Source organism: Odocoileus virginianus, chromosome 6 (genome assembly GCF_023699985.2).
Source record: "Odocoileus virginianus isolate 20LAN1187 ecotype Illinois chromosome 6, Ovbor_1.2, whole genome shotgun sequence".
Lineage (NCBI taxonomy): Eukaryota > Metazoa > Chordata > Mammalia > Artiodactyla > Cervidae > Odocoileus > Odocoileus virginianus.
In genome coordinates, this window is record NC_069679.1 from 55,625,512 (window position 1) to 55,652,963 (window position 27,452).

The 27,452-nt window shown below is 40.8% G+C and overlaps 1 protein-coding gene across 5 annotated transcripts in view; it reads left to right on the forward strand.

Annotated features, from left to right (window-relative positions):
* The first annotated feature begins 11,693 nt into the window (after positions 1-11,693).
* The window catches only part of FBXO34 (F-box protein 34), a 71,332-nt gene continuing 55,573 nt past the window's right edge, over positions 11,694-27,452 (forward strand). The window contains exon 1 of one of the 5 annotated variants that reach the window (XM_020890252.2): positions 11,694-11,849. In XM_020890252.2, the coding sequence (XP_020745911.2) occupies positions 11,701-11,849 (149 nt within the window). In that variant the 5' untranslated portion in view covers positions 11,694-11,700. Of the gene's footprint in view, positions 11,850-12,196; positions 12,220-27,452 lie in introns of those variants that run through there. The other 4 variants (XM_020890248.2, XM_070469384.1, XM_070469385.1 and 1 more) reach the window with 4 other exon arrangements.

Sequence of the window (27,452 nt, forward strand, 5' to 3'; positions counted from 1 at the left end):
ATCATATTCTATGGCTATGTCATTCTTCTAAAGGCTATGTCCTGCCCACTTCCCTCCTGTTTCATCTTCACATTAGTAGCTTGAAACTGGTCAAGGTGGGAGTATTTACACCAAGAAATAGGCTCACATTGTATGAATCAGGGCTCCCTGGAATAACCCTCCCCTTCCCCCAAGAACCAGTTTACCAGTGAATCCCCAGCACTCTGGCAGCGATTCTTAACCTTACTGTGCATCAGAATCACAAATGCCACAGCTCCCCCTCCCAGAGATTCTGATTCAGTTGGTCTGGGTGGCGCCTTGGCATCCTACTCTTCAGAAACTCCCTGGGTGATTCTAATGACTAGCCAAGGTTCAGAACAACTGCCTATAAATACTTTCAACCAGCCTTTGATCTGTTTATTGTGCAAGAGACCTTTGGATGTTTCCTTAATACTTCTTTATGGAAAAATAAATCTACTTTATCAAGTTCTGAGTTCTTATCTCCTGGGACCTCTCTCTCCTGAGTCAAGTAGACACAGTATGTGAGAAGATTGTAGAATGCCTTGCACAGAGTTACTGGCTTTCTCAGCTGGAAACCCCTCCTGAGGATGCTTGGGTGTCTCCTTCCCATCAGCTTTCTAACACCACAGTGTGGTTACTTTATGTAGCATGTTACTTTTGATGTAAGTCCCTGGCACTAAGTCATTTTCAATAAATAGGACCTTTTTCTTCTTTCATAAGAATTTTAAATCTTTCAGATTTAAAGTAAAAGATTTTAATGATGAATCAGGTTTTTGTTGTTGTTGTTTAGAGCTTACTGAGGCCTCATTAGCCCTAACAATATGTTTGAAATTTATTTTGCATGAAGAATAGAGGTCAAGGGTTTGGGCACTTGGTGGGGTGACCATAGACAGTGGCTTTGCCACAGCTCCATACAGGCTCGTAAGAGAATTCTGTGGGTGTCTCCTTATGTGTGTTTCAGCTCCCTCTGCCCTCCACGGTGTTTAGTCATTCAGTGATGCTGCTTCATCACAGGTTAGTCATATATTTGTGTGCTTTGTCTGTGTACAGTTCTGGGGGTTATGGAACCAGCCAGAAAAGAAGCTAATAGGAGGACGATGTAGGGATGAGAAGAGAACTTTGATACTCGGTCTCACTGTCAATTCTATGTGTGCTTTTTTCTTTTCCACTGAAAAATTTTTCTGAATTGCAAGATAATTGCTTGACAATGTTATGTTGGTTTCTGCCATACGTCAACATGAATCAGCTGCAGGTATGCGTATGTCCCCTCCCTCCTGAACCTACCCCCACCACCGTGTTTTTCTTTCTGTGTTTTTGTTTTGTTTTGTTTTTTTAACAGCATTATGGAAGCATTTGCTCCTAGAGTTCAAATTCCAGGTGGCTTATAAATGCCTGAGTTTTGTTATTGCCTTCTCACTGGAAAAATAGAGCAGTAATGCCAGGGTAAGTAAAGACAGAAATCTTAACTTCACTTTCTCCACTTAAACAAAGAAGTACATTTTTATACATTAAGACTTCTGCATGTTTCATAAACAGTGTCATAAATACTTTGGTATAAGAGGAGAAAAGAAGAATGAACTGAAGCTTTTTTGCTTTCATCACTATTACCTATAGGCAGTAAGTTAAATGGTTTTTTTCTCAAGGATATTCTTCACATCACAACCTCTTCTAAAATTTTCAAGTGAAAAGTTTCCATTTACTTGTTACATTTATGAAATACATCTAAGATGCCAAAAAAAAACCCTGAATAATTTTATAAATGCCTCTGTAGTCACCATTTTTATTTATTTTATTGGCTGCACGGCAGGGCGTGTGAGATTTTAGTTCCCCTACCAGGGGTGGAACCCATGCCCCCTGCACTGGAAATGCAGAGTGTTAACCACTGGGCCATCAGAGAAGCCCCTCACCATTTTGATTTTTAAAAAGATTAGCTGTGAACCCGGAGAAGGCAGTGGCACCCCACTCCAGTACTCTTGCCTGGAAAATCCTATGGACAGAGGAGCAAGGTCGGCTGCAGTCCACGGGGTCTCAAAGAGTCAGAAATGACTGAGCAACTTCACTTTCACCTTTCACTTTCATGCATTGGAGAAGGAAATGGCAACCCACTCCAGTGTTCTTGCCTGGAGAATCCCAGGGACGGGGGAGCCTGGTGGGCTGCCGTCTATGGGGTCGCACAGAGTCGGACACGAGTAAAAGTGACTTAGCAGCAGCAGCAGCAGCTGTGAACCACCCATATTTGGTTCAGATATTTTTTCTTAAATAAATAGAATATTCTATTATGATTGAAGTCCTTCTTTGTGCCTCTTTCTAACATTTTCTTCTCTCCTTCTCCTCAGAAATAATTATGATTCTGAAGCTGTTTTGGGCCCTTCTCACCCATATCTTTATACTTTTATTGCAATATAGCTGTCCACAAACAATAGTTAGCATTGTTGTGTGTGTTTCATTTGCATGTTTTGAAGATTTGTGTAAATGGTAACACATAATGTGTATCCATTTGCAACTTGCTTTTATCACTGATATAGTCCATGGGGTCGCAAAGAGTCAGACATGACTGAACCAATTTCACACTTTCACTTTTTATCACTGAACCCAGTGTTTTCTGAGAATCACCACATTGATACACATAGATCTAAATGATTGAATTCTAATACGGTTTCTTATTCCATTATATGAAGATACTCCCATGTAGTAGTCATCTGTTCCCTATTTTTGATCTTTTTTTTCATACCTACGAATAGGGACAAATTATATATGCATAAAAATAGTTTACTTTTTCTTAAGTATTTGAAAACAGCTTTCTTCTTCATCGTCCTCCCATTCCTCGTCTTCCTTTTTCATTAGGTACTAGGTAGTCCTGCTCTGGTTTTAAAGTTGACTGGCAGTTTTGTAAGAGTGACAGGGGATAAAAGGGAAAGGAGAGCTTGACTGGAATAAGATTTAAAATTGGCAGGCTCAGTTACTGCCTAAATGAATATTAAATTGTGCTTGAAAACAAATAAAACACTTATCACAAACTCATTAAAAGTTTTAAAAATTTTCTTTAATATGAATAAGTTAGAAGATTCAAATAATTCATCTTTGACAATAATGTACAAATTATAGTCCAATACAGAATAAAACTCAATGTTAATTTAATGCATCAGGCTCTCTGAAGAGAACATGTAAATCATTTTACCTTTGAGAAGACACTGGGGAAAAATGTGAGCCTTTTCAAAAGACAACAAGCAGCACTCTGCTCATAAAGACAAGTTGACCACTTAGGAAAGGATCACAAAGCTATGACCATTGGAGAGGGTCATGCTGTTTAATTTTGGGGAGCTTCCATGGTGGCTCAGCAGTTAAAGAATAAGCCTGCAATGCAGGAGACATGAGTCTGATTCCCAGGTGGGGAAGATCCCCTGGAGAAGGAAATGGCAACCCACTCCAGTGTTCTTGCCTGGGAAATCCCATGGACAGAGGAGCCTGGGGGGCTCCAGTCCGTGGGGTCCCAGAGTCCAACATGACTCAGGGACTAAAAACAACAAAAACAACATGTTCTTTAATTTAGTTCCATTTATGTAAAATTGACAAGTTTGGCAGTTTAAATATCATTGCATTTAATGGAAAGATACTTTGACCTCTGAATATTTTTTGAATATTTTGATGCAGTCAATAAAATTGATCTCTTAGCTCTTTCACTCATTCACTGATTCAACAGATCAGTTTTTTTTTTTCCTCAGGAGATCAGTTTATGAGTTTGAAGAGCTCACAGTGGAGAAGGGAAGCTCTATACACAATAAAGCACATTGAAATGTTTTAAGTGGAGTAGCACAAGTGGAACAAATACCATGAGATCATAGATCGGGAGAATGACTAATTTTGTTTAGGGATTCAGGGAATGAGTCATAGCAGTCGTGATATTGTAGTAGGTGAATAACATGCCAGTATGAACCACAGTACTTGCATCTTCTCTGGGCACCTGGATTGTAAGAGCAATCACAAAAAGGTAAAAAAATGAACACAATTTTATTCATTTTATGACTCTTAAAGGAAGAGTGGCTTAACCAATTATTTTGGAGCTTGAAAAACAATTTTTTTTTCCTGTAATGTTCCAACAGGGCTTTTATCATCAGAGCACAACTTCCTCGGCAAAGCAGGAAATTAAGAATCAGATATGCCAACGTATAGAATAACACATATGTGGAAATATATTTAGGACATTTTGGAGAAGCAGAACTTAAGAACAAGATTCTTACAAATATTAAGCACACATTGATTTATTCAGAGAGTAGAGCCCTAGAGTTTTGCCAGTACTGGAAATACAAGAAAGATAATGCATTCAGTCATGCACAAGTAGGCCCTGAGTAGCAGGGAATGAAGGAAATCACTGAGAGAGAGGATTCAAACCTACACTCAATATGTAGAGACTTGCATGGTATCGTGTAGGGACTAACAGGAATGTTCTTCTCAACTAGTGGCGATTATAAAAGCAGGTCATTAGGTAAGAAAATTGGGAAATATAGGAGCTATAGTGGGGGCAGAGGCTGGAGAAGTGCAGCAGTAGTCAGAGGAACAGATGGCAAAGCCACAGGAGCAATGAATGGGGCCTTAAGGAGCATATTATCTGAGTGTGAGAATAGAGGCTCTGAGATAAGAAAACCAGAGTGGTTCTGAATAAGAGGGAGCAGTCAGGTGCCCCAACTCTTTCACAAGGCCATTATGCTGCTCTGAAGGCACGCTTTGGCTTTGTTGAGAGGAGGGGCATCTAAAGAACCCAGGGATTGAAACTGGGTCTCCTGCATTGCAGGCAGATTCTCTACCGTCTGAGCCACCGGGAAGCCCAAATAAAGGACAAAACAAGCTCTAATACACACACGTGTTGTTGGCCACACATGTCTTACTGAAGGTATCCAAAACATTACACATAGCCCAGCAGCTTTAAAAAGCCGTGAGGATCGAGGTATGAAAAAATGATGGGGTTCTCTGTTAGAGTAATGGTAAATCCTAACACAGTAGAGGGATGGGTCCATCCCTTCTGAATGGGTGTGTTCAGAAGAAGCCAATCACCATATACTTTTCCAAGGAAAATATCTAGTTCATTAATGTCATATTAGTATATTACTCATTGATAAAACAAATGATTTAGCAAGGAAATGCTGGTAACTGAGCTCTGTACTTTTTGCAAAGTATCTTTGGTATTTCAAAGTAAGACTTGGCACTAAGAGCATAGTTATGCCTGGTGGAAAATGTCAGCAAATCCTAAAATTGCAAAATATGTTGGTGGCATTTTTTTTTAAAGAGCTCACTTTTCAGCAAAATCAATGCCCTGGACCATTTTAGCAAGCTGATGTAACTAGGTTACTTTAGCCAGGCAGCATTTCCTTTGCTATAGCAGGTGCCTGTGAATTTGGTGTGCTAAAGCTGAGGAAGAAGGAGGACAGGTTGGCTAGTTTTGTACTAATGCCGCAGGCTCCCCCAAAGTAAATGTCAATGATTTGAAAATATCATTTTCTTAAAGATTTCAAAGTGTCACGAGTTCCTACTCATTTATTTAAAGAACACAAACACGCATTCACAGATAGATTCTTTTCCCACTGGTTTTATCAACTTCTAGTATCATTAGTTTAGGATTATTCCAGAAGCATAGCAAAAACAAAATTATTTTATTATTACACTATAGTAGCGCTTGCCCCCAAAGAAGTAGGTTAGTGTCCACCCCCCACCGATTTATTTCCTATGCAACAATCTCCCATCCATAAATATAAGTGTGTGTGTGTGCGTGTGTGCATGCCAAGTTGCTTCAGTAATGTCTGATTCTTTGTGACACTATGGACTGTAGCCCACCAGGCTCCCCTGGGCATGGAATTCTCTGGACAAAAATACTGGAGTGGGTTGCTATGCTCTCCTCCAGGGGCTCTTGCCAACCCAGGGATCAAACCCAGGTCACTGGCATTGCAGGCGGATTCTTTACCATCTGAGTCGCCAGGGAAGCTCCCATATGTGTGTGTGTGTGTTTATACATATACACACACATATGGACTTCCTACGTGACCCTAGTGGTAAAGAACCTGACTGCTAGTCCAGGAGACATAAGAGACAACGGTTCCGTCCCTGGGTCGGGAAGATCCCCTGAAGGAGGGCAGGGCAACCCACTCCAGTATTCTTGCCTGGAGAAGCCCATGGACAGAGGAGCTTGGTGGGCTATAGTCCACAGGGTCGCAAAAGATTCGGACGTGACTGAAGCGACTTAGTATGGCACAGCACACACATATATGTACTAGGATGTTTTTAGCTACCTTCAAAATTTTTAGGAAGCCCTATAATGTCTTAAAGAGTAATACAGTTTATTACTTTATATAAAAAGAAGTCTCAAGGATTATTTTAATCAGAAGTTCAATTATGGCATCAAGGATGCAGGATACTTCCATCTTTCTGCTTTGCCCTTCTCTCACGTTGTCTGCAGCTAACATCTCTCATGATTCCAAGATGGCAGTCACGCTACCAGGCACCACACACGGGCACAGTATCTAGCAGCAGAGGACAAACTTCTTCTTCTTGTGTTTTTCTCTCTCTCTTCTTGTTCATAAGTATAATCTTATTTATGAAAGTAATGCATTTCAACAGAAAATAATGTCTTTTTACTAAAGGTAAGCAAAACCTTTTCTGGATATATCTCGGGCTTCCCAGGTTTGCTAGTGGTAAAGAACCCAACTGCCAATGCAGGAGACATAAGAGACTCGGGTCCAATTCCTGGGTCAGGAAGATCCCCTGGAGGAAGGCATGGCAACCCACTTCAGTATTCTTGCCTGGAGAATCCCATGGACAGATGGAGCCTGGCGGGAAAAACCTTTTTCAGGTATATCTCAGTAAACTTCCCTTTGCATTTTATTAGATAGATTTGCATCACACACCCATGACTCAACCAATCCCCGACAAAGAGTTTGGGACCACTAAAGTGATGACTTTGCTGCAGTGTTTCTCAACTTTGGCTTTTGGGGAGGGATAATTCTTTGCAGTGGCAGTGCTGAACTGTTTACAACAGTAGCATGCTGTTGAGTAGCATCCCTGGCCTCTCCTGTTAGATGCCAATAGCAATTCTCTCCAAGCTGTGGCAATCAGAAATATCTTCAGATGTGGTTGAATGTCCCCTGGGGGACAAAATCTATCCCCCCACTGAGAACCACTGGCTTAGGTCATTCATTGTTCATCCCATGGATCTGGGCCCATCTCCTCTGAAACATGCAGAAAGTGCCCAAGCCCAGGATTCTGTTAGCAAGGAAGAAAAGGAAAATTGTTATTTTATAGACAGCCAGTGGACAGTGACTCCTCCCTTCCCCTATCATTTTTTTTCTTGCCACTTTTCAATAAACAGATCAGAGCCTTATCAAAAATATGAAAGATATAAGAATGAGTTACCTGGTATTACCAGATGAATGCTAGTTTCTGTCTAAATGCCAGGTGGGTAGTATTAATATAAATATCCTTATGTTTATATTATTATAAGGCAAATATATTAGTTATATGTAATAATAATATATTAATAATGTAGTGATATATTATATATATATGATTAATTGGTGAATCAGAAAATTTGGTCAAAGGTAATTTGTATGGAAGCACCAAAATCATGACTGGTTGATTGGGTTTTATAGGATGTTCCTACTGTTGGTCATTTTCTGGTACTAGGACCTTAGGTTTTGATTTTATTCAGGTTCTACTTCTACTGTACAAGACCTTCTACTCTTGCTATTTTTATTAGTCATCCATTGATGATGAACTTATCCATCCTGTATTAAATTCTTTGGTTCGAGTAGGTATGACTATTTTAAATAATTCGACAGATATGTATTGGATGCCCATCATTGTCAGGCATGGATTCTGTGAAGGAAAGTGACAAGGCTGAAATACTACACAGAGAGTTAGAGAAAGCTCTGAGGAAGTAACATTTCAGCCAAGACAGGGTCAGAATGGAGAGAAATTGAGGGAGGGGAAATTGCTACGGATCTTTGTGTCGGTGTGGTTAGAAGCTGTCATCTGAATGCTGCTGAAAGGTCAGAGGGCACTTAACAACAATGGGCTTGTTTAAGGGCAATACCTTGGAGGGAGGAAGACCTGAGAGCTTGATTCGATTTTGCCTTGGCATTTCCCTAGAAGAGGTTGTTGTCTTTTACTTCCCTTTTTAAGTGTGCAGGTCACCATAAAGCAAGTTGATCTAAGGGACTTTTTTTTGGAGAAGTTAAATTTATTTTCAAAATTATAATACCCTGATGCTGGGGAAGATTGAAAGCAGGAGGAGAAGGGGAAGACAGAGGACGAGATGGTTGGATGGCATCACCAACTCGATGGACATGAGTTTGAGTAAGCTCCGGGAGATGAAGGACAGGGAAGCCTGGTGTGCTGCAGTCCATGGGGTTGCAAAGAATTGGACACGACTTAGCAACTGAACAACATCAACGAATTACAAGATATACTCATCTTTCTTGGCAGTTTGCTGCCCTGGTCCCTCTGTTTCCCTTTAGTTGCTCTTCTGTTTATCACGAATGAAGTTCTTTCTCCTGGCTGAGTAGCCTTTGCTGTCTCCCATCACCATCACCATGCTTCATCCGTGCACACCCCGGGCATAAGCCCAGTGCTTCACACATGCTCCAGTGACTTCATTCAAGGAGAGGTTAACTGCATGCCTTAACCTGTGTAAGCCTTAAATTTTGGAAAGCACTTTCACTTTTCTCACTTGTTTGAGCTTCATGGTAATACAGTGGACTAGGAAGGGAAAATCATAATCACACTCAGGAAGCTAGTTTTGCAGTAAAAAGGGGCCTAGAGACAAAGTCCAATGGAGCCTGCCTTTTGGTTTCCTCTGTCCTGAATGGAAGAAGTAGGTTGGGTTAAGAGTTTGGGGTTGTGGAGGAAGGTCAGAACATGTTTTTCTTTTGAGGTAGGAGTGAGCTATTGAGGAGCCATGATAGGTTCTTAGTTTTTATCTGAGTGGAGAGTCTGGATCTATACAAACAAGTCCATTGAACTGGGTCTTAATTTAATGTGACGTTTGCTTGCTGGTTTGAGATGACTAAGTTCTAATCATTGATGAAATAACCAAAGTAATATACCAATACTTTATAATATTTAGACCTTCTCAGCTGCTGTGCCCCCTGAAGTCCCTTAATCTGTTCTTCTGTCAGCACTGCTTCAATCCCACAACCCCACTGTGCCACACCAGGTACCCAAGCAGGTCAGGGAACTCCCTCCCAGGTGTGAGGCATTGCACTGGTCTACTAGCTTTTTTCAAAGTTTATTCCCATTGTACAGATGGAGAAATAGAATCAAAGAACTTGTCTCAAGTGGTTTCATTGCCTCCTATTCTGATTTTTCTCTTAGACTAGTGCTATTCAAAAAGTGTGGCCTACTAGGCAGCTTTAGAGTCAGTCCATGATAAGAGCAGAAATGAGAGGAAGAGTTTCAGAAACTTTACTAGCAATTTGACAGAGTAACTTTATGTGTGCTGAGTTTAATAATCAAGAATTTGGGCTGTTTTAAACAACAATTTCATATTTCTAGAAGTTTTAGTCAGTTATACTACATTTTACAAAATAGTTCACAATGCATTAAATATTAAAAAATCCCTGCATGACTGGTTCTCAATCAGAGACTGTTTGAAAAACACTGCATTAGACCAGACAGTCTTTAATCAGACTCTTACAATGAAGATGTACTGGCCACATGGAAACCACTGTCATTTGATATTTGTGTTTTTTGCAGTTTCAGTGTCTTTAACCCATCTGCAATTTCCAAGAACAGTACAGTGAGTGATACGGTAAGAGTTCTGGGGTCCTTGTTCAGTTTGGCTCTATAATGAGGCAGGAGGTAGATGGGCCCCAGGCTGAACAGTCTCTCCCTTGAGGAGAAAAACTCCAAAACAGTAGGAACTCCATAAAAGCAGGATAATGGAGGAGTCTGGGGCCTTTCCAGATAGAAGACGTGTGCATGCTAAGTCGCTTCAGTCATGTCCGACTCTGTGCATCCCTGTGGACTGTAGCCCGCCAGGCTCCTCTGACCATGGAATTCTCTAGGAAAGAACACTGGAGTGGGTTGCCGTGCGCTGCTCCAGGGGATCTTCCCAAGCTAGGGATCAAACCTGCTCTCTTACATCACCTGCATTGGGGGGGGGGGGGGCTGTTCTTTACCACCAGCGCCACCAGTAAGAGACCACATAGTCCTCATTTTCAGAGTTAAGGAAAACTCCCTGCTTATCCATGCTCAGAAAAGGCTCCTTGGAGGTCAAAAGAGAGGGTGGGCATCAACCTCATAGTTAGTGATGTCAGCTGCCCATAAGTCTCTTGGCTAGAATTCATCATGGCTAAAAGATACACACACACATGGAAGGACCCTGAGAAATATTAAATACAGACTCAGAAACAGGGAAAGCAAGATGATTGGTCAAAGGAAACCCAGAAGAAATAACCCATAAAAGTGACTGCAAACTACCATGAGGGCGTGACTTTTAAAAGTAGCAATACTCTTTCACCTAGAAATTCCATTTCTGGGTATTTATCTTAAAAAATTTACATCCATGAAAATGTCCTATGGTTTCCTTATAATGTCATAAAGGAAATAAGTCTGAGAATGAAGAATTTGGTAAATTTTGTATGTTCACTTAATTTTACACAGCTTCTGAAGTGTTTATGAAGCTTATGTAGAACCAGGAAAAAATCGTTAAAAACGCAAAAAACAAAAAAGCACCCCAAACCAACAAGGATCCAAAATTGTTTGTACACTATGAGCACAACATTGTAAAATAAATATGCATGAGAAAATGTCTAAAGGAAAATAAGCTGAATGCTGAGTGCCTGTGTTAGGGTGAAGGAGTTTTTTTCTTTTATTGTCCTCATGTTTTATGAAGTGGTCAAAACTATTTTTACAGTGAACACAATTATCAGTTCAAAGGCTGAGTATCAAATAGGGACTGGCACTCTCATTTCAAAGTATTAAATAAAGTACCAAAACCCTCTTTTGTAATCATCATTTACAATCCCTTGCTCTTCTAAAGATCACATTTTGAGACTGTCAACCTCAAAGTTTATCAAATTGCTGGTAGGTATTCCTGACATTGAGGAGGGCATGACCACCCACTCCAGTACCCTTTACTGGGATTCCCATGGACAGAGGAGCCTGGCGGGCTACAGTCCGTGGGGTCACAAGTCAGACACGGCTGAAGCGACTGAGCATGCACTCACGCATTCCTGCCTTTATTTGTGTAGAAAAAAACATAACGGACATTCCCAATCCCTTCATTTTACAAATAAGAACTCTGAAGCCCAACTTCCCCAGATAGTAGCAGAACCAAAATATGAACCCAAGTCTACCAGGTTATCTACCAGTGATCTAACACCATTTATATAGTTCCACCCACATCCACCCACGAGTATTAACAGACTTGCCATTGCTACTGACTGTTGAACCCTGGCTTACTACCATTCTGGCTAGCTTGAGGGGTTGAGTCCTTTCTCTTCAGGTCGTGCTCGAGCTTTCCCTCTTCACCACCTGGGGGCCCGAAGAAGCCTCACCCGGTTTTCTCCCTGTTTGTCCCCCACTCTGAATCCCCAGCGCCCGAAGTGCCGCAGAACCCCGGCAGGGGGCGTTGTGACCCTGACTCCACGGCCCCTCCCCTGGCCAACCGTCGATTGGGCCGGCGCGTGACGTCACGCCGTTTTAGCCAAACAAATGGGTTTCGGGGCGAGCGTTGGGCTCCGCCGCGCCGCGCTGGGCGCTCGGTCTGTCTCAGCGGTGCGGAGCGAGCCAGGCCTCCCGCCGCCGCGGCTGTATAGGGGTGTGCAGCCCCGGGCCAGGCCCCGGCCGGGGCAGAAGCGCAGGTGGGTTCGGGCCGGGGTGGGGCGTGGTGCGAGAGCAGCGCGGTCGGGGTCCGGCGGCGGCCACCGTGGCCGCTCCCCGCCCCCTCCCGCCACCCGCCTGCGCTCTTGGGGCGCCGGGCGGGTGGGGGCGGGGGTGCCGCCCGCCGGTCCGGGGCTCGGTCTGGGGCAGGGACTCGGTGGCCTGCACCTTGTCCAGGGACGGCCTGCGCCTGCACACGGGCCGGGCGCTGAGCGCCCCCGCGGGGCTCGGAGGGTCAGGCGGGCCGGCGGGCGGGAACGGGGTCCCGGGTCTGGGCTGAAGCCGAGGAGATCCGGGATAGGCCGTGAGGAGTTTCGGGATCGTCTCTCCCACCCCCGGGACTGGCGGCCGGTGAGGAAGTCGGGCCCTGGGTGGGGGTTGTTTTGCTCGGTCGCGCCCGCCAGGGCTCGGCCGCTCCGTCCTTTCCTGTCCCAGCGCAGGTGAGCTGGCGCCTGTCCTTAACCTTCTTTGGGGACCGGGCAGGACGGAGGCTCGGAGGCTTCTCTGGCCTCTGGGCTGGTGCAGGTCGACTGCGGTTCCGTCTCAGTCCGCGATGAAGTCACAGTGTTGTGGGTCCGCGTGTCTGTGACGTCAGGGGTTACGGGGAGATGAGCTGTGATGTCACTGCAGGCCCGGGTGGGAACCCTGGCGCGCAGAAGGGCCGGGAGGACCGGGAGGGGAAAAAAGAGAAGTTCAAGCTTCTGTCAACGCCTGGGGTCCCAGAGAATTTGAATCGAAAGTTGTTCAATATCAGCATTTTACCATTTTAATGTAGTAGTTGTCAAGTTCTTTAACTTCACTTCGAACAAGCATTGTTACACAGTTCAATATAAGACCCATTTGATTTAGGAAAATCTCAATCAGAAGGATTTTTTTCTTTCCGGTGGAGGTGGATGGTGGGTGTTTGATTTAAATGTTTTTCAGAAAGATTAACTCGTAGTTTGATAGCTTGTGATCGGAATTGCTGAAAAAGAACCAATTTGAGTGCTGATGATTTCCTTACTCTTTCTTGCTAGACAATTTTGAAATAATTTATCTCCCCATTTGCTTTTTTGTTGTTAAGAGAGTGGCCTGGAAGAGAGTGGCTTTTAAGTCAACTTTTTCTTTTGTAAAAAGGAAAGGAGGAGGTCTGAATTAACTCAATATTATTGTTAAATAATAATTAACTGGGGATTTAATTTATCCAGGTTGTCCCTACCCATGGATAATTGAGGGTTTCCTGCGGTTATAGCTCACCAAAAAGGCTTTTTCTTGTTTTCCTACCAAGACTGGGTGTAACAGTAAAATAACATATATCAGGAACTGCTTGCCTGGACAAGTAACTAAAATTTTGTCTGTAGTGCTTGCAAATATGAAATTACAGAATTTATAAAAATGCTTTCTCTGTAAATACTGCTTTTCTTCTTTCCAGAGACATCAGGCTAGAAGAGGAGCTAGACCTGCCGTTACTAGCTTCAAGTATTGCAGCATATCAGTACTTTTGCTTATCATTCCTTCCTCTCTATAAAGCCATTTAAATAGGATCTAGTTTGAGAGGTGGAGAAGGGAATGGCAACCCGCTCCAGTGTTCTTGCCTGGAGAATCCCAGGGATCGTGGAGCCTGGTGGGCTGCCGTCTGGGGGGTCCCACAGAGTGGGACACGACTGAAGCGACTTAGCAGCAGCAGCAGCAGTTTGAGAGGCGGATGGCTAAAATTGAAGCATAATTGCAATTTAGTGTCTTCAGCAGGAAGCTAGGAAGGGAGTCCTCAGTCCCTCTTCATTGACCTGGGTTTATTAGGGGTTTTCTGTTGTTAATACTTCCTTCTCTTATTTGCTCTTTAAAGGTGATTGAAAAGGTATTGTGTCTCTAGATTTTGCATCAACATGCTGGTGGAAGTTGTGCTGTGTTTCTATGTTTACGCAGAAAATGAAAGCAGAAATTTACCCTTGTTAATTGCTATTAGATTTGACTGGAAGTTTACAAAACAAGATGTTCTTAAAAATCTCATTTTAATACTCACCATACTTTGGACATTCTACAGTATTGTGTGTACTATTTGAAAATTACAATATACATATTTTAAAACATTAGGAATTGTGTGGTGACAGTGGTGAGGCTCTGAAGACATAATTTGGTTTTTTGGATCCTCAAGACTGATAAGCACCAAGTTAACAACGAAATTGCTAATTTTGAGGGTATTAACCAAGCTACATTTTAAAATGGAAGGATCATGACAAGATATTATGTAATGGAGTTGAAGGAGGTACAAAAAGGACACTTTAATGTATCTTTTCCAATGAACCTTTCTAGGGGAGGCCACATGGATGTGTGCAAATTAAATGTACTGGTGTACCTGGGAAGGGGTGAAAGTCAAACTGTGTGTAAGTTGAAAGACACATAAATGATGATAATAAAATAGCTTCTCCTTGGCAGTGCATTCCCCCACCAACCCATTGTGTTTAGCAGTTTAATGATTTTTTTTTTTATGGAAAATGAGTTGATAGGTGGTGAATAAAGGTCTTCATGTATTCTGATATGACTGAGAGACAATGAAAAGTATTTAAAAAAAAGCTTTGAATAGTTGTATAACTAAACCAGCCATAACACGTAAACATTTTTACAGTTTGTTTCTACTTTGGGCAGGTTATTTTTCACCCAGGCCTTGCAGTTCTGGACTCAGAAGCAGTTTTTACTTCTTATAAATGGAACTTTATTTGAGATCAGTATTATTTTGTTATTTTATCCAGTTGCTGTATTTAAGGGACGAAGTTAGCCAATCATTAGTGACACAGCATCTTTCTGACAGATAAAAGCAAATACAAACAATAAAAGTACTAGAAGTTCTTTAGGATATGTTTATTGTATCAATTATTCTATTAACACATAGAATTAAAATTCTTATACACATTTTTAACTTCATTTTCTAATAAATTTATGCTCAGCCACTTTAATTTGTGCAATTTTGATACTCTAGTAACCCTTAATCTATTTTCATACTTGTTGGGGAGAGAACATACTAATGGTTAGAGACATCATTCAGTGTTATCTTCCAAAATTTGCAGCTGTTTAGAACCAGACACTTGAGAGAAGCTACTATGGTAGAATGAATGCCTTCCTTGTTAGGTCATGTGTGACAAAGGCTAAATTCAGCAAGTGCATAATCTGCAGTCCTTTGGAAGCAACAATAACAAAAAAGAGCAAATGAACTCCAAATGCATTTAGGTCATTGGAAATTGAATTCCTGTCAATTCTTACCCATACATAATTTATTCCCCGCCCCCCCCTTTAGTTCATCTTTATGGTACTTTGAAGCTGATGAACATACTGTATTATCTGGAGAAAGCATTCATGATTTATTTATTTGTTTGTTTTTTTCATTAATGATTTAAATGTAGGTGTTTCTTAAAGTCAGTTGAAAGAGTTTGTCACCTTTTTGTTTCTGGGTCCATCTTCTAGTTTGCTTTCCACAGAAGAGGCTCCAGAAGTAAATGTTCAGCTCTGGAAACAGCACAAACATTTTTCAACCCTCAACACAGTGTAGATTTAAATGTGAAACTAAACTCTATTTATTCATCATGTTGTTATCAAGCATGGGTTTTACGCATACAGCAAGCATGTTTGGGTACTCTCTGCCAGGTCCTCAGCCAGGGACTGTGTGACCTTTGTTGTAACATTCTGTTGGTGTGGAGGCCCGTGAGTCTGAAGGGCAAGAATTGGGCCAAAAGGATGAACCATTTATGGTATGCAGATTGGTCACAGGTTTAGTGTAAAGGTCAGTCAAGGAGGTATTAGAAACTCAGGTAAAAAGAATGAGAAACAGATTATTTTATCCCACGACAGACAAAGGGGTTAGGCTCCACAGATTTGAATTGTTCTAGAATGAAGGGAGCTTAGTGAGTGTGCATTTTCTTTCAGGCAACAAGTACTCAAGACCAGAACTAGCCTGTGTAGTCAGTGTAAGACTAGAGATAGAGCTAGAGAGAAGGGGAATAATCTAGACATCCCTCTAGAGGAATGTATATACCTTCCTTTTCTTCTTAAGATCAGTCCTTTAACTGTCTAACTTCTGAAATAATGTGAGCTTCTCACAGCCTCATATCCACCCTGCTTTTTTTCCCCCTATCATTTTATCATGAAAATTTCAGTCACAGAAAAGTTGCAAGAATTGTTTATACATTGAATACCTAAATATCCACAACCTAGATTGTGTAATTCTTATTTTGCTATATTTACTTTATCTGTCTGTCCATCCTGACCTCTCTGTCAATGTATTTTATCAATCCATCTTATGTTTTGGTTGTATTTCAGAGTAAGTATACTTTACCCTTCACTTGAGCATTCCTATCATGAACTATTTATTTATTTTGTAAATAAACAAATAGTTTAACTTGTCCCTTAGTTTGAACAAGTTCATACATCTCTTTAACCCATAACCCTGTCAGGATATAGAACATCACTATCCCTACAGAAAGTTTCTTTGTGCACCTTCCAAGTCAATTTAGGTAAAATTTTAGTCTCCTGCAATCTTAACTCCACCTTTCTGAAACTGCCTGTTGAAAGGGCCTGTCTGTTAGCAGTGAATGTGGCATTATGCTGGGGATTCAGAATATAAAGAAAGAAGAACACAGCCCCTGCTCTAGTTAAGCTTATCATTTAGTTTGGATTTTACTTTGGTGTCTGATAAATAAATGTTACATGAATTCAGAAGAGGCAACTTTGACTGCTGTGAAAGCTTCTTAGGTGTGGGTCTTGGGTTGGACTTCTAGGACCTAAAAAAGAGATTTTTTTTTTTTTTTAAAGACTGAATAAAAGTTGTGATACTAAAAAAAAAAGGACTTCCTTGGTGGTCCAGTGGTTAAGAATCTGCCTACTAATGCATGGGTTCAGTTGCTGGTCTGAGAAGATTCCACATGCGGGGCAACAAAGCCCCAACTACTGAAGCCTGAGCTCCTGGAACCTGCGCTCTGTATCAAGAGCAGCCACTGCAGTGAGAAGTGCAGCGCTCGCCACAGCCCGAGAAAGCCCACATGCAGCAGCGAGCACCCAGGACAGCCATAAGGAAAGGAAACAGAAATACATGGTATAAAGGCACTGTAGCGGCCAAGGGGCCCAATTTTGGAGGGCGTTTGAGCATTATTATTATTATTATTTTTATTTTTTGTAGACCAACTCTCGCATCCATATATGACTACTGGAAAAACCAAAGTTTTGACTAGATGGACCTTTGTTGGTAAAGTAATGTCTCTGCTTTTTATTTTTTATTTTTTCATTTATTTTTATTAGTTGGAGGCTAATTACTTTACATGAACATTATTTTTTGTACAGGACAATCTTTGAGAAAGGAAGTAATAGGAAAAATGGGTCTTAACCCAGTTTGTCATCTTTGGTATTTAGTTGAACGGAAGACATCTTCACATTTTTTGAATTCTCTCCTCTCTTGGTTCTTGTCTCTTATTTCTCCTGATTTATCAGCTTTGCTGGCTTTCTCTTCCAGATCGAAACTATCTAAACCTCTTTTTTTTTAAATTGAACTATAGTTGCTGTACAATATTATGTAGGTTATAAAATAATGTGTACAATTGTATGCAGTAGTGTACAATATAATGATTGAATCACAGTTTTTTGGGTGGGGGCCATGCTGCACAACATGTGGGGTCTTAGTTCCCTGGCTAGGGAGTGACCTCCCTCCTCCTGCATTGGGAGTGTGGTGTCTTGACCACTGGACTGCCAGGGAAGTCCTACAAGTTTTAAAGGTTATACACCACTTATAGTTATTATAAAATATTGGCTGTACTCACTGTGTTATATAATAATCCTTGTAGCTTGTTTTTTACCTAATAGTTTGTACCTCATGCTTCTCTCCCCCTGTGTATCCTCCTCGCCCTCCGCAACTGTGGACCCTAGTTTGTTCTCTAGATCTGTGGGTCTGTCTAAAGCTCTGTTGTTAACTCTTTATTGTGCTCCTTGTAATCTGGCCGTTAGCCTTTTAGGCTTTTCAACTGTAATGCTTTCCAGGTCAAGCCTGTATCTTTATCCATAAGCTGTTAACTCTTATTAGGTTTCTAACTGCTAATAGGATGGTGCTTTTTTTTTCTTTAATATTTATTTGTCTGTGGATCTTAGTTGTACATGCAGGATCTTCATTGTGGCACGTGGGCTTAGTTGCTCCATGGCATGTGGGATCTTAGTTCCCTGACCAGGACTCAAAGCCGTATCCCTTGCATTGCAAGGTGGATTCTTAACCGCTGGACCACCAGGATAGCCCCAGGATGGTGCTTTTTTTTTACATCCTTGTTTACTTTGTACTTATTTTACAAGAATCTGTAGCAAGAGCATCTGCTGTAAGTAGGTGTAGCAAATGGGATATATTAAGAAAGAGGTAAACATTGAGTAGGGTGAGTGAACAGATTAGACTGACTTTCTTGGAATAAACCCCGTAAGGACATTATAGAACTTGCCTGAGAAGGGGCTACTGCCATTATGGGCTGTGTTGTTGAATCAGAAAGCTGATTCATATGTGGCAGAAGTTTCAACTTCTTTGGACAAGAATATCATTACATGTTACTTTTCTATATCTTAAGTGATCTGCTTGGCCACACTTTGGTCTTATGTGAAACCTTTGCTTCAAGGGCATCTGAAAAATGTAGTTTTTAGCTATCCAGCCTCTGTAAAACAGGACATCCATGTGAGAATAGATTGGAGTGAGTATTGAGTGAGTCTACATCAGGAAGCTTCCACAAGCCTCTTGTCCTTATCCATCAGAGTGCAGACAGAATGAAAACCACAGTCACAGAAAACTAACCAAACTGATCACATGAATCACAGCCTTGTCTAGCTCAATGAAACTATGACCCATGCCTTGTAGGGCCACCCAAGACAAACAGGTCATGGTGGAGAGTTCTGACAAAACGTGGTCCACTGGCGAAGGGAATGGCAAACCACTTCAGTATTCTTTCCTTGAGAACCCTATGAACAGTATGAAAAGGCAAAAAGATATGATACTGAAAGATGAACTGTCCAGGTTGGTAGGTGCCCAGTATGCTGCAGGAGAATATAGAAATAACTCCAGAAAGAATGAAGAGATGGAGCCAAAGCTAAAACAACACCCAGTTGTGGATGTTACTGGTGATGGAGGTAAAGTCCTATGCTGTAAAGAACAGTATTGCATAGGAACCTGGAATGTTAGGTCCATGAATCAGGGTAAATTGGAAGTGGTCAAACAGGAGATGGCAAGAGTGAACATCGACATTTTAGGAATCAGTGAACTAAAATGGACTGGAATGGGCGAATTTAATTCAGATGACCATTATATCTACTACCGTGGGCAAGAATCCCTTAAAAGAAATGGAGTAGCCCTCATAGTCAACATAGTCCAAAATGCAGTACTTGGGTGCAAGCTCAAAAACGCCAGAATGAGCTCTGTTTCCAAGACAAACCATTCAGTATCACAGTAATCCAAGTCTATGCCCCAACCACTGGTGCTGAAGAAGCTGAAGTTGAATGGTCTGTGATGACCTACAAGACCTTCTAGAACTAACACCAAAAAAAAAAAAAAAAAATGTCCTTTTCATCATAGGGGGCTGAAATGTAAAAGTAGGAAGTCAAGAGATACCTGGAATAACCTAGGCAAATTTGGCCTTGGAGTACAGAATGAAGAGGGCAAAGGCTAATAAGAGTTTTGCCAAGAGAATGCACTGGTCATAACAAACACCCTCTTCCAACAACACAAGAGAAGACTCTACACATGGACATCAGCAGATGGCCAACACCAAAATCAGATTGATTATATTCTTTGCAGCCAAAGATGGAGAAGCTCTATACAGTCAGCAAAAACAAGACCGGGAGCTGACTGTGGCTCAGATTATGAACTCCTTATTGCCAAATTCAGACTTAAACTGAAGAAAGTAGGGAAAACCTCTAGACCATTTAGGTATGACCTAAATCAGATCCCTTATGATTATACAGTGGAAGAGAGAAATAGATTTAAGGGACTAGATCTGATAGACAGAGTACTTGATGAATTATGGACGGAGGTTCATGACATTTTATAGGAGGCAGTGATCAAGACCATCCCCAAGAAAAGGAAATGCAAAAAAGCAAAATGGCTGTCTGAGGAGGCTTACAAATAGCTGTGAAAAGAAGGGAAGCAAAAAGCACAGGAGAAAAGGAAAAATACACCCTTTTGAATGCAGAGTTCCAAAGAATAGCCTTCCTCAGTGATCAATGCAAAGGAATGAAGGAAAACAGCAGAATGGGAAAGACTTAGAGATCTCTTCAAGAAAATTAGAGATACCGAGGGAACATTTCGTGCAAAGATGGACTCAATAAAGGACAGAAATGGTATGGACCTAACAGAAGCAGAAGATACTAAGAAGCGGTGGCAAGAATACACTGAAGAACTGTACAAAAAAGATCATCACGACCCAGATAATCACGATGGTGTGATCACTCACCTAGAGCCAGACATCCTGGAATGTGAAGTCAAGTGGGCCTTAGAAAGCATCACTATGAACAAAGCTAGTGGAGGTGATGGAATTCCAGTTGAGCTATTTCATATCCTAAATGATGATGCTGTGAAAGTGTTGCACTCAATATGTCAGCAAATTTGGGAAACTCAGCAGTGGCCACAGGACTGGAAAAGGTCAGTTTTCATTCCAATCCCAAAGAAAGGCAATGCCAAAGAATGCTCAAAACTACCACACAATTGCACTCATCTCACACGCTAGTAAAGTAATGCTTAAAATTCTCCAAGCCAGGCTTCAGAAATGAACCATGAACTTCCAGATGTTCAAGCTGGTTTTAGAAAAGGCAGAGGAACCAGAGATCAAATTGCCAACATCCACTGGATCATTAAAAAAAAAAAAATGTATATTAAATAATTCATAATGTAAAAATTGCCTATCTGAAGCTCTGAAATCACTCTTGGAACTACCGTAGGAAATTGATTAGCTGGAGTTTCTGAAGATGATTTTGAATTTGGTAAGGAAGTCTCAAAGGACACATTTGCTCTATTGTCCAGGAACCAGGAGAGACAAACTTGTTTCCTAAGTAGGGCAAGAGATTTTATTTCAAGTTCAGTCATCAGAATTGTTCTCTGGAGGTTCTTGGTACTTTCTATGTACCACCTCAGCCCTTGGGGATAAGTTTCTGTGGTTCAGGCTGTCTTCTAGTTGAAGATCTACACTAGCATCATAGTAGTCTGGCTTATTTGGGATGCTATGAAGACTGTGAAAATGGATCCTGAAAATAAACACATAGAAAGTCTGTAGATTTATACTTTAGGAATCATATCTTTCATTTGACATTTTCTTTGCCTGTGTTTTATGAAAAGTTACATGGTTATCTTGATAAAATAGTTAAATACCACCATTTTTAACTTGTGGAATTTCAAGTCCTATGTATTTTTTCATTTACTTAAAAAAAGGGAGCATGTTTTATATGCCAGGCATTATGTACAGTGCATTAGTTAACTTCTGTCACTTTTTCTCTCAGCACAATTTACAGACCTTTATATTCTTTGGCAAGTACCAGTCTTAAATGTGAGAATTTATCCTTTTGTCTTTTTTTTTTTTAATATCTCTTTTTATTTATTTGGCCATACCAGGTCTTAGTTGCAGCATGCGGGATCTTTGATCTTCATTGCTGAATGTGGGGTCTTTAGTTGCAGCATGTGAACTCTTAGTTGGGGCATGTAGGATCTAGTTCTCTGACCAGGGATTGAACTGGGGCCCCCTGCATTGGGAGCATGGAGTCTTAACCACTGGACCACCAGGGAAGTCCCAATCCTTATGTCTTTTTATTGTTTATCTTACCATCTTGTGGATTTCCCCCTTTATGGCAAATACCATTAATAAAATTGATTATTAAAGTCCAAGTAAATACTAACTTTTCTGGGAAATTCACAATTTTGTTGTATAAGTAGGAGGTTGTGTGTGCCTATGTGCTCAGTTGTGTCTGACTTTTTGCGACCCCATGGACTGTAGCCCGCCAGGCTCCTTTGTCTGTGGAATTTTCCAGGCAAGAATACTGTAGTAGATTGCTATTTCTTACTCCAGGGGATCATCCTGACCCAGGGATTGAACCCACATCTCTTGCATTGGCAGGCAGATTCTTTACCCGTGAGCCACCAGGGAATCCCATTTATTTATTTATTTTTGGCTGCACTGGGTCTTCATTGCTATGCTCTGGCCTTTTCTAACTGTGGTGAGGGGGAGCTACTCTTCCATGTGGTTCGCAGGCTTCTCATTACGGTGGCTTCTCTTGTTGCAAAGCACAGGCTCTAGGCTCTTGGGCTTCAGTAGTTACAGCCCTGGGCTCAGTAGTTGTGGCGCACCAGCTTAGTTCCTCTGTTGCATGGGAAATCTTCCTGAACCAGGACCAGGGATCGAACTCTTGTTTCCTGCATTGGCAGGCAGATTCTAATCCACTGCACCACCAGGAAAGTCCAGGATTTGTACTTTTAATAAAAAAAAGTAGATTAAGGCATAAGGTTAAAGTGTGCTACTTTTTTTTCTTCTTGGTCTTCTGTTTTTTCTTGCGTACATTCCTTAATATGTAGAATCGTATTTCAACTAATCTTAAAATGTCCTTTAATGTAATTGGGGAAAATAATAAATACATTTTTTTCGGTTCCTTTTATATATTTCTTGTGGGTCTCTTAACTTTCTAACCTTTTACTCTCCAGTTGTTAAGTGGGCTTAGATAAATTATATAAAGTATGTTCTGAAAAAAAAAATTCTGCTAAAGTAATTTTTTGTAGAGTGTTTGTAAAATGTGTTTTCAACTCTATAAATACAAGCTTTTGGTTGTGACTTGAGGGAAATAAAATTCATAGTATTTTTCTTTTCAACCAAATGGTATTATGAGCTGTACTTACTTTTGAAGTAGTAAATCCAATGCATGTTTTCCCTTACTGCTTGATGAGGTATTGGAGGTCAGAGACCTCTTACTTAGCTAGTGCATGTCATATAGCACCTTGTACTTGGTAGATCACATTTTTTCTGTAATCGAAGTGGATCTTGAGAAAGTGTTAGAAAAAGTATTAGACTTCCAGTAGCAATATTTTGGCCTGCTGCAGTCAAGGAGAGATTATAATATCATTGTTTGTACTTTTGAAATTTTTCACTCTTCAGGTGAAGAAACTTAAGGGACCTATGTTTGTGCTTTAAAGAATAGAGACTGAGATATTTTTCCTTGTATATTCGATCCCTGGTCCTGGTCCAGGAAGATTTCCCGTACAGCAAAGGAACTAAGCCACAACTCCTGAGCCCAAGGGCTGTAACTACTGAAGCCCAAAAGCCTGGAGCCTGTGCTTTGCAACAAGAGAAGCCATTGTAATGAGAAGTCTACTTTTCCTCATCCCACTTTATCTGGAGGACAACTTTCTATAGATCTCTGCTTTCTCTCTTTCTTCCCCCTCCTTCTTTCCTTTCTGAAAGCAGTGAAGACCCAATAAGCTAAATAACAGAGGAAAAAAGTATATCTTAACACTTAAAAGATCTTTGTAGTCAACCTTAGGCCCCTTGCTGAGGTCTTCATAGTTTAGGTTAGAAAGTGGTGCATATCATGTTCTTTCCTGTGTCCTTAAGCTAAACATTTGTTGAATGAATTTATATATACTTAGTCGCTCAATTGTGTCCGACTCTTTGTGACCCTTTGAACTGTAGCCTGCCAGACTTACCTGTTCAGGGGATTTTCCTGGCAAGAGTACTGGAGTGAGTTGCCTTTTGCACCTCCAGGGGGTCTTCGTGACCCAGAGATCGAACCCACATCTCCCGAGTTTCCTGCGTTGCAGGCGGATTCTTTACCACTGAGTCATATATGTATTTTGCTAGCACAGATTTTTTTTTTTTTTTTTTTTGAGAAGGTGATAAGAGACAACATTTTTGCTTATTTTTTAGGTAATGGTGGTGCAGGCAAGTGCTTATCTTAGCCTGTCCCATGTGCCTAGATAAATTTTCATTTCTTATTCCCTCACCTCTTCCAAATCTCTTCTTAAACAGCACCTTCTCAAGGAAGCCTACTCTGATCACCCTGTCTAAAATGGCAATTGCCACTCTCTTCCTGCACTTCCAGGTTCCCTTACACTAGTCAATTTTCTCCCATAATCGTTACCTCCTTGAAACATGTACTGTGAACACTACTTATTGTGATTATTGTTTCTTTTACTACCAAAATGTAAATTCCTTGAGGGCTTTGATAATTTGTTCACTTTATTCTGAGAGCTTTGTAAGTGCTTATTTAACAAATGCTTGTTGAATGAATGAAGGTTGGAAAGAATGTAACATGATAAAGTTAGCTATAAAATAATTTACATTAAAGTTTATATTTAAAAGTACCTCCATTGTTTAAGAAGTTTTGCTTTTGTTGACCTTTGTGTTCCATAATGATGTGTGCGTGTGTGCTCAGTCATATCTGACTCTTTACAACCCCGTGGACTATATAGCCCGCCAAGTTCCTGTGTGCATGGAATTTCCCAGGCAAGAATACTGGAGTGGGCAGCCATTTCCATCTCCAAGTGATCTTCCCGACACAGGGACTGAACCTGCGTCTCCTGCGTTGGCAGGCAGATACTTTAGACTAGCGCCATCTGGGAAGCCCAAGGCAAACAAATGTGCAGAATTTAAGGATTCTTCTTTTGGTGGAAAAGGGTCTGAGTTTGGCTTGATCAAATGCGTTGTCTGCTTCATGTCTGTAGCATCTTTTTGGTGAAGTTGCTTTTCATATCCTTCACTGGTAGTTTAATAAGAATGAATCTCAGAGTGTGTTCCACTGTGTGCAGATGAGGCATCTCTTTCCTACTGGATGTGGCTTTCCATGAAATAAGGCATGACAGTATTAATAATTGTCTTCTTTCTTCCTTGTTTTTTCTTTTGACTTGGTCTTATGCTAAAGCTTTTGTATGTATTAAAAAAAAACTTTGTAACAATTCTATGAGGAAAGTATTCCTGTCCCTTTTTTTCTTGCAGAAAACTGAATCTTAGTGGTTTGGCAACTTGTCTCAGTAGAGTGTAGGAGTTGGATTTCAAACCCATGCTGTCTGACTGAGGAGGAACTTAACTACACAGTAAGCCTTCTTAGTGAAGAGCAGCTAGATATGAAAAAGAAATTAGCAACACTGTAGTGAAACTAACTTCACAGAGCTCTTTTATTTGCCCCAGCTTCTCAAAAGTTAAGTAGTTTGAATGAAACCAGTATGATTGAAGCACATGTATGTTGTTGTTGCAGAGTCAGACACGATGACGTAGTGACTAAACAACAATTTAAAGTGGATTTTAAATGAAACCAGAGCTGGCTCCTAATCAGATCCTTTATTACTTAGACTTATAGTTTAGCCCAAGAACAATTTAGCTTATCTCAGGAGTAGAATTTGTATGTGGCCTTTCTTCATCATCCCTAAAAATTAGGTTCAGTGGGAGCTGTATAAGAAGTATAATTTGGTGGAGAAGTAGACAGTGAATAGGCTTTGCTATTTTGGATTTTTAAGAAAAAAGTTTTACTAAATGGAACTAGTCATCCCCTACCAACTATACAAAATAATTGCAAATTATTTTTAATTGTTTTAATTTCAAATTTTGGTTGGGAAATTCTGATTCTTTAATGTGATTTACTTTTTGACCATCGATTAGCTGTTTGTCTATTTTTTTTCCTTGTAAGATGACATATTTTATTCTCTTCACCATAAAAGTATTTCTTCTCATAATTTTAATTTCACTTTTAAAACACTGGTGATTTAAGGGGTAACCTAGAATCTTATTATTGTGGGAAATCGTGCTTAAGGATACATTTATATGCTGAAGCCCGTAATATGCTTTCCATACAAGTTGTAGGACACTGTTGTGTACATTGCTAGTAGAATCATAAAAAAAAAAATTCTCCAAAGCAAGACATGACATACTTATTTTTGGAGATACATTGAGACTGTTTTCTGGCTTGAGATGATCATTGGTGAGAGACTTTCCCTTTTAGACTTCTAGAACTGTGAGGAGAACGTCATGCTTAATTAGTGCTTTTCTTGATTCTCTCATCCAATTTTAGTGGAATGAGTACTAAAAAGAGGTTTTTCTTCTAGTTAATTTTTACTGAAACATAGTTGCTTTACAGTCTTGTGGCATTTCTGCTGTACAACAAAGTGAAGCAGTTGTGCATGTGCACGCGTCCTCTCATGCGTGTGCACGCGTCCCCTCTCAGACTTCCCTCCCGTCTAGGTCACCCCGGGTCACTGAGTACCAGGTTTGCATTAGTTACCTGTTTTGTACATAGTTGTGTATATATGTCAATCTCAGTCTCCCAGTTCATCCCATCCTCTTGAAAAGAGTTTTTTTTTCTTGTACGCTTCTTTTTTCCCCCCTTTAAAGAAGCGAAGAAGGCTTCTTTTTTGAATGCATGTTCATGGTGGGTGGAAAATGTAATAGTTCAAAGAGTTTATGATGAAAGCAGTAAAATCCCCTAGTCCTCTGCCTTTCCAGTCCCCTCCCACCCCCCAGGGAACCACTTCAGTTCCTCCTTTATTTGATTCTTCTAGTGATAATCCCCATATGAATGTGCTTATGCTTCCATTTCTGGATTTGTCAATTTTAAGCATTGTCTATAGTGATATTCAAGATTTAGCTCTCATTTATGATCTGTCCAGAATTACAAAGGATCTGGGGGTTTACTCTACTTGAAGCTAACAGATTAGCCTGTCACAGTTCCATGGATGCTGGTGGAAATATAGACTGTTATGGTTGGAGGCAGAGTCAGAGATGAAGTACAGTTTATTTTTTATAGCCTTAGCAGTAGCTCGGGTATCAGCATTCATTTGTGCCTGTATCCTGAGCTGCACTTCGCACAGGACACTGCAGAGAGGGCCAACACTGTTCATGTAATGGATTTTGTTACTGGAGAAAACTCTGATTTTATGGATTTCAAATATTTCATAATGGGCAGTAAGCATGCTTGCTGTTTGCTTCAGAGGGAGACAGTAGTATACTGAAGACAGAGCTTCTGTCTTCCAAGATTCACTATATGAACATCCTTGAGAATATAGTCCAGAACAAAGAGCAGACAGTGCCTTGCTTGCAAGACACAGAAAACCATGAAGAATTATTTTCCAACACCACTACCCTGTTCCCCGCCTTCTTTCTGATATAATTATATTCATTATTTTTAGCTTTCTGCTCATCTTAGTAAATACTGTATATTTTTATTTTACTGACAGTAGGTGGTGTCTTTTGACTTCCTGCTTTGAAAGAGGAGTATTTTGGTTAGGGATCCTTATTAGCGTTAGAAAACTAGTTCAGTTAGAGCCTAAGTAAGAAAGGAAATAGAGAGTTCAGGGGGATAGAATGGGATTGGACCCAGGTGCTTGAATGTTTCTTAGAATAATTAGTCTCTCCCTGCATCCCTTTGCTTTCCTCCTCTGGCTTTATTTTTGGTACCCTCCTTCACCTCTCTCTCACCAGTACTGATTCTTGGCTCTGTTTATTTCTGAACAAGTTGCTGCGGCAAGGTGGAGAGACTAGATTAGAGCAGCTTGAGCCTGGTCCCATGCCCAGATGGAGGTGTATGTTGGGGGTGGGGAGAAAGTACTTCTGCAGAGATAAAACGGATGTCATAACCTC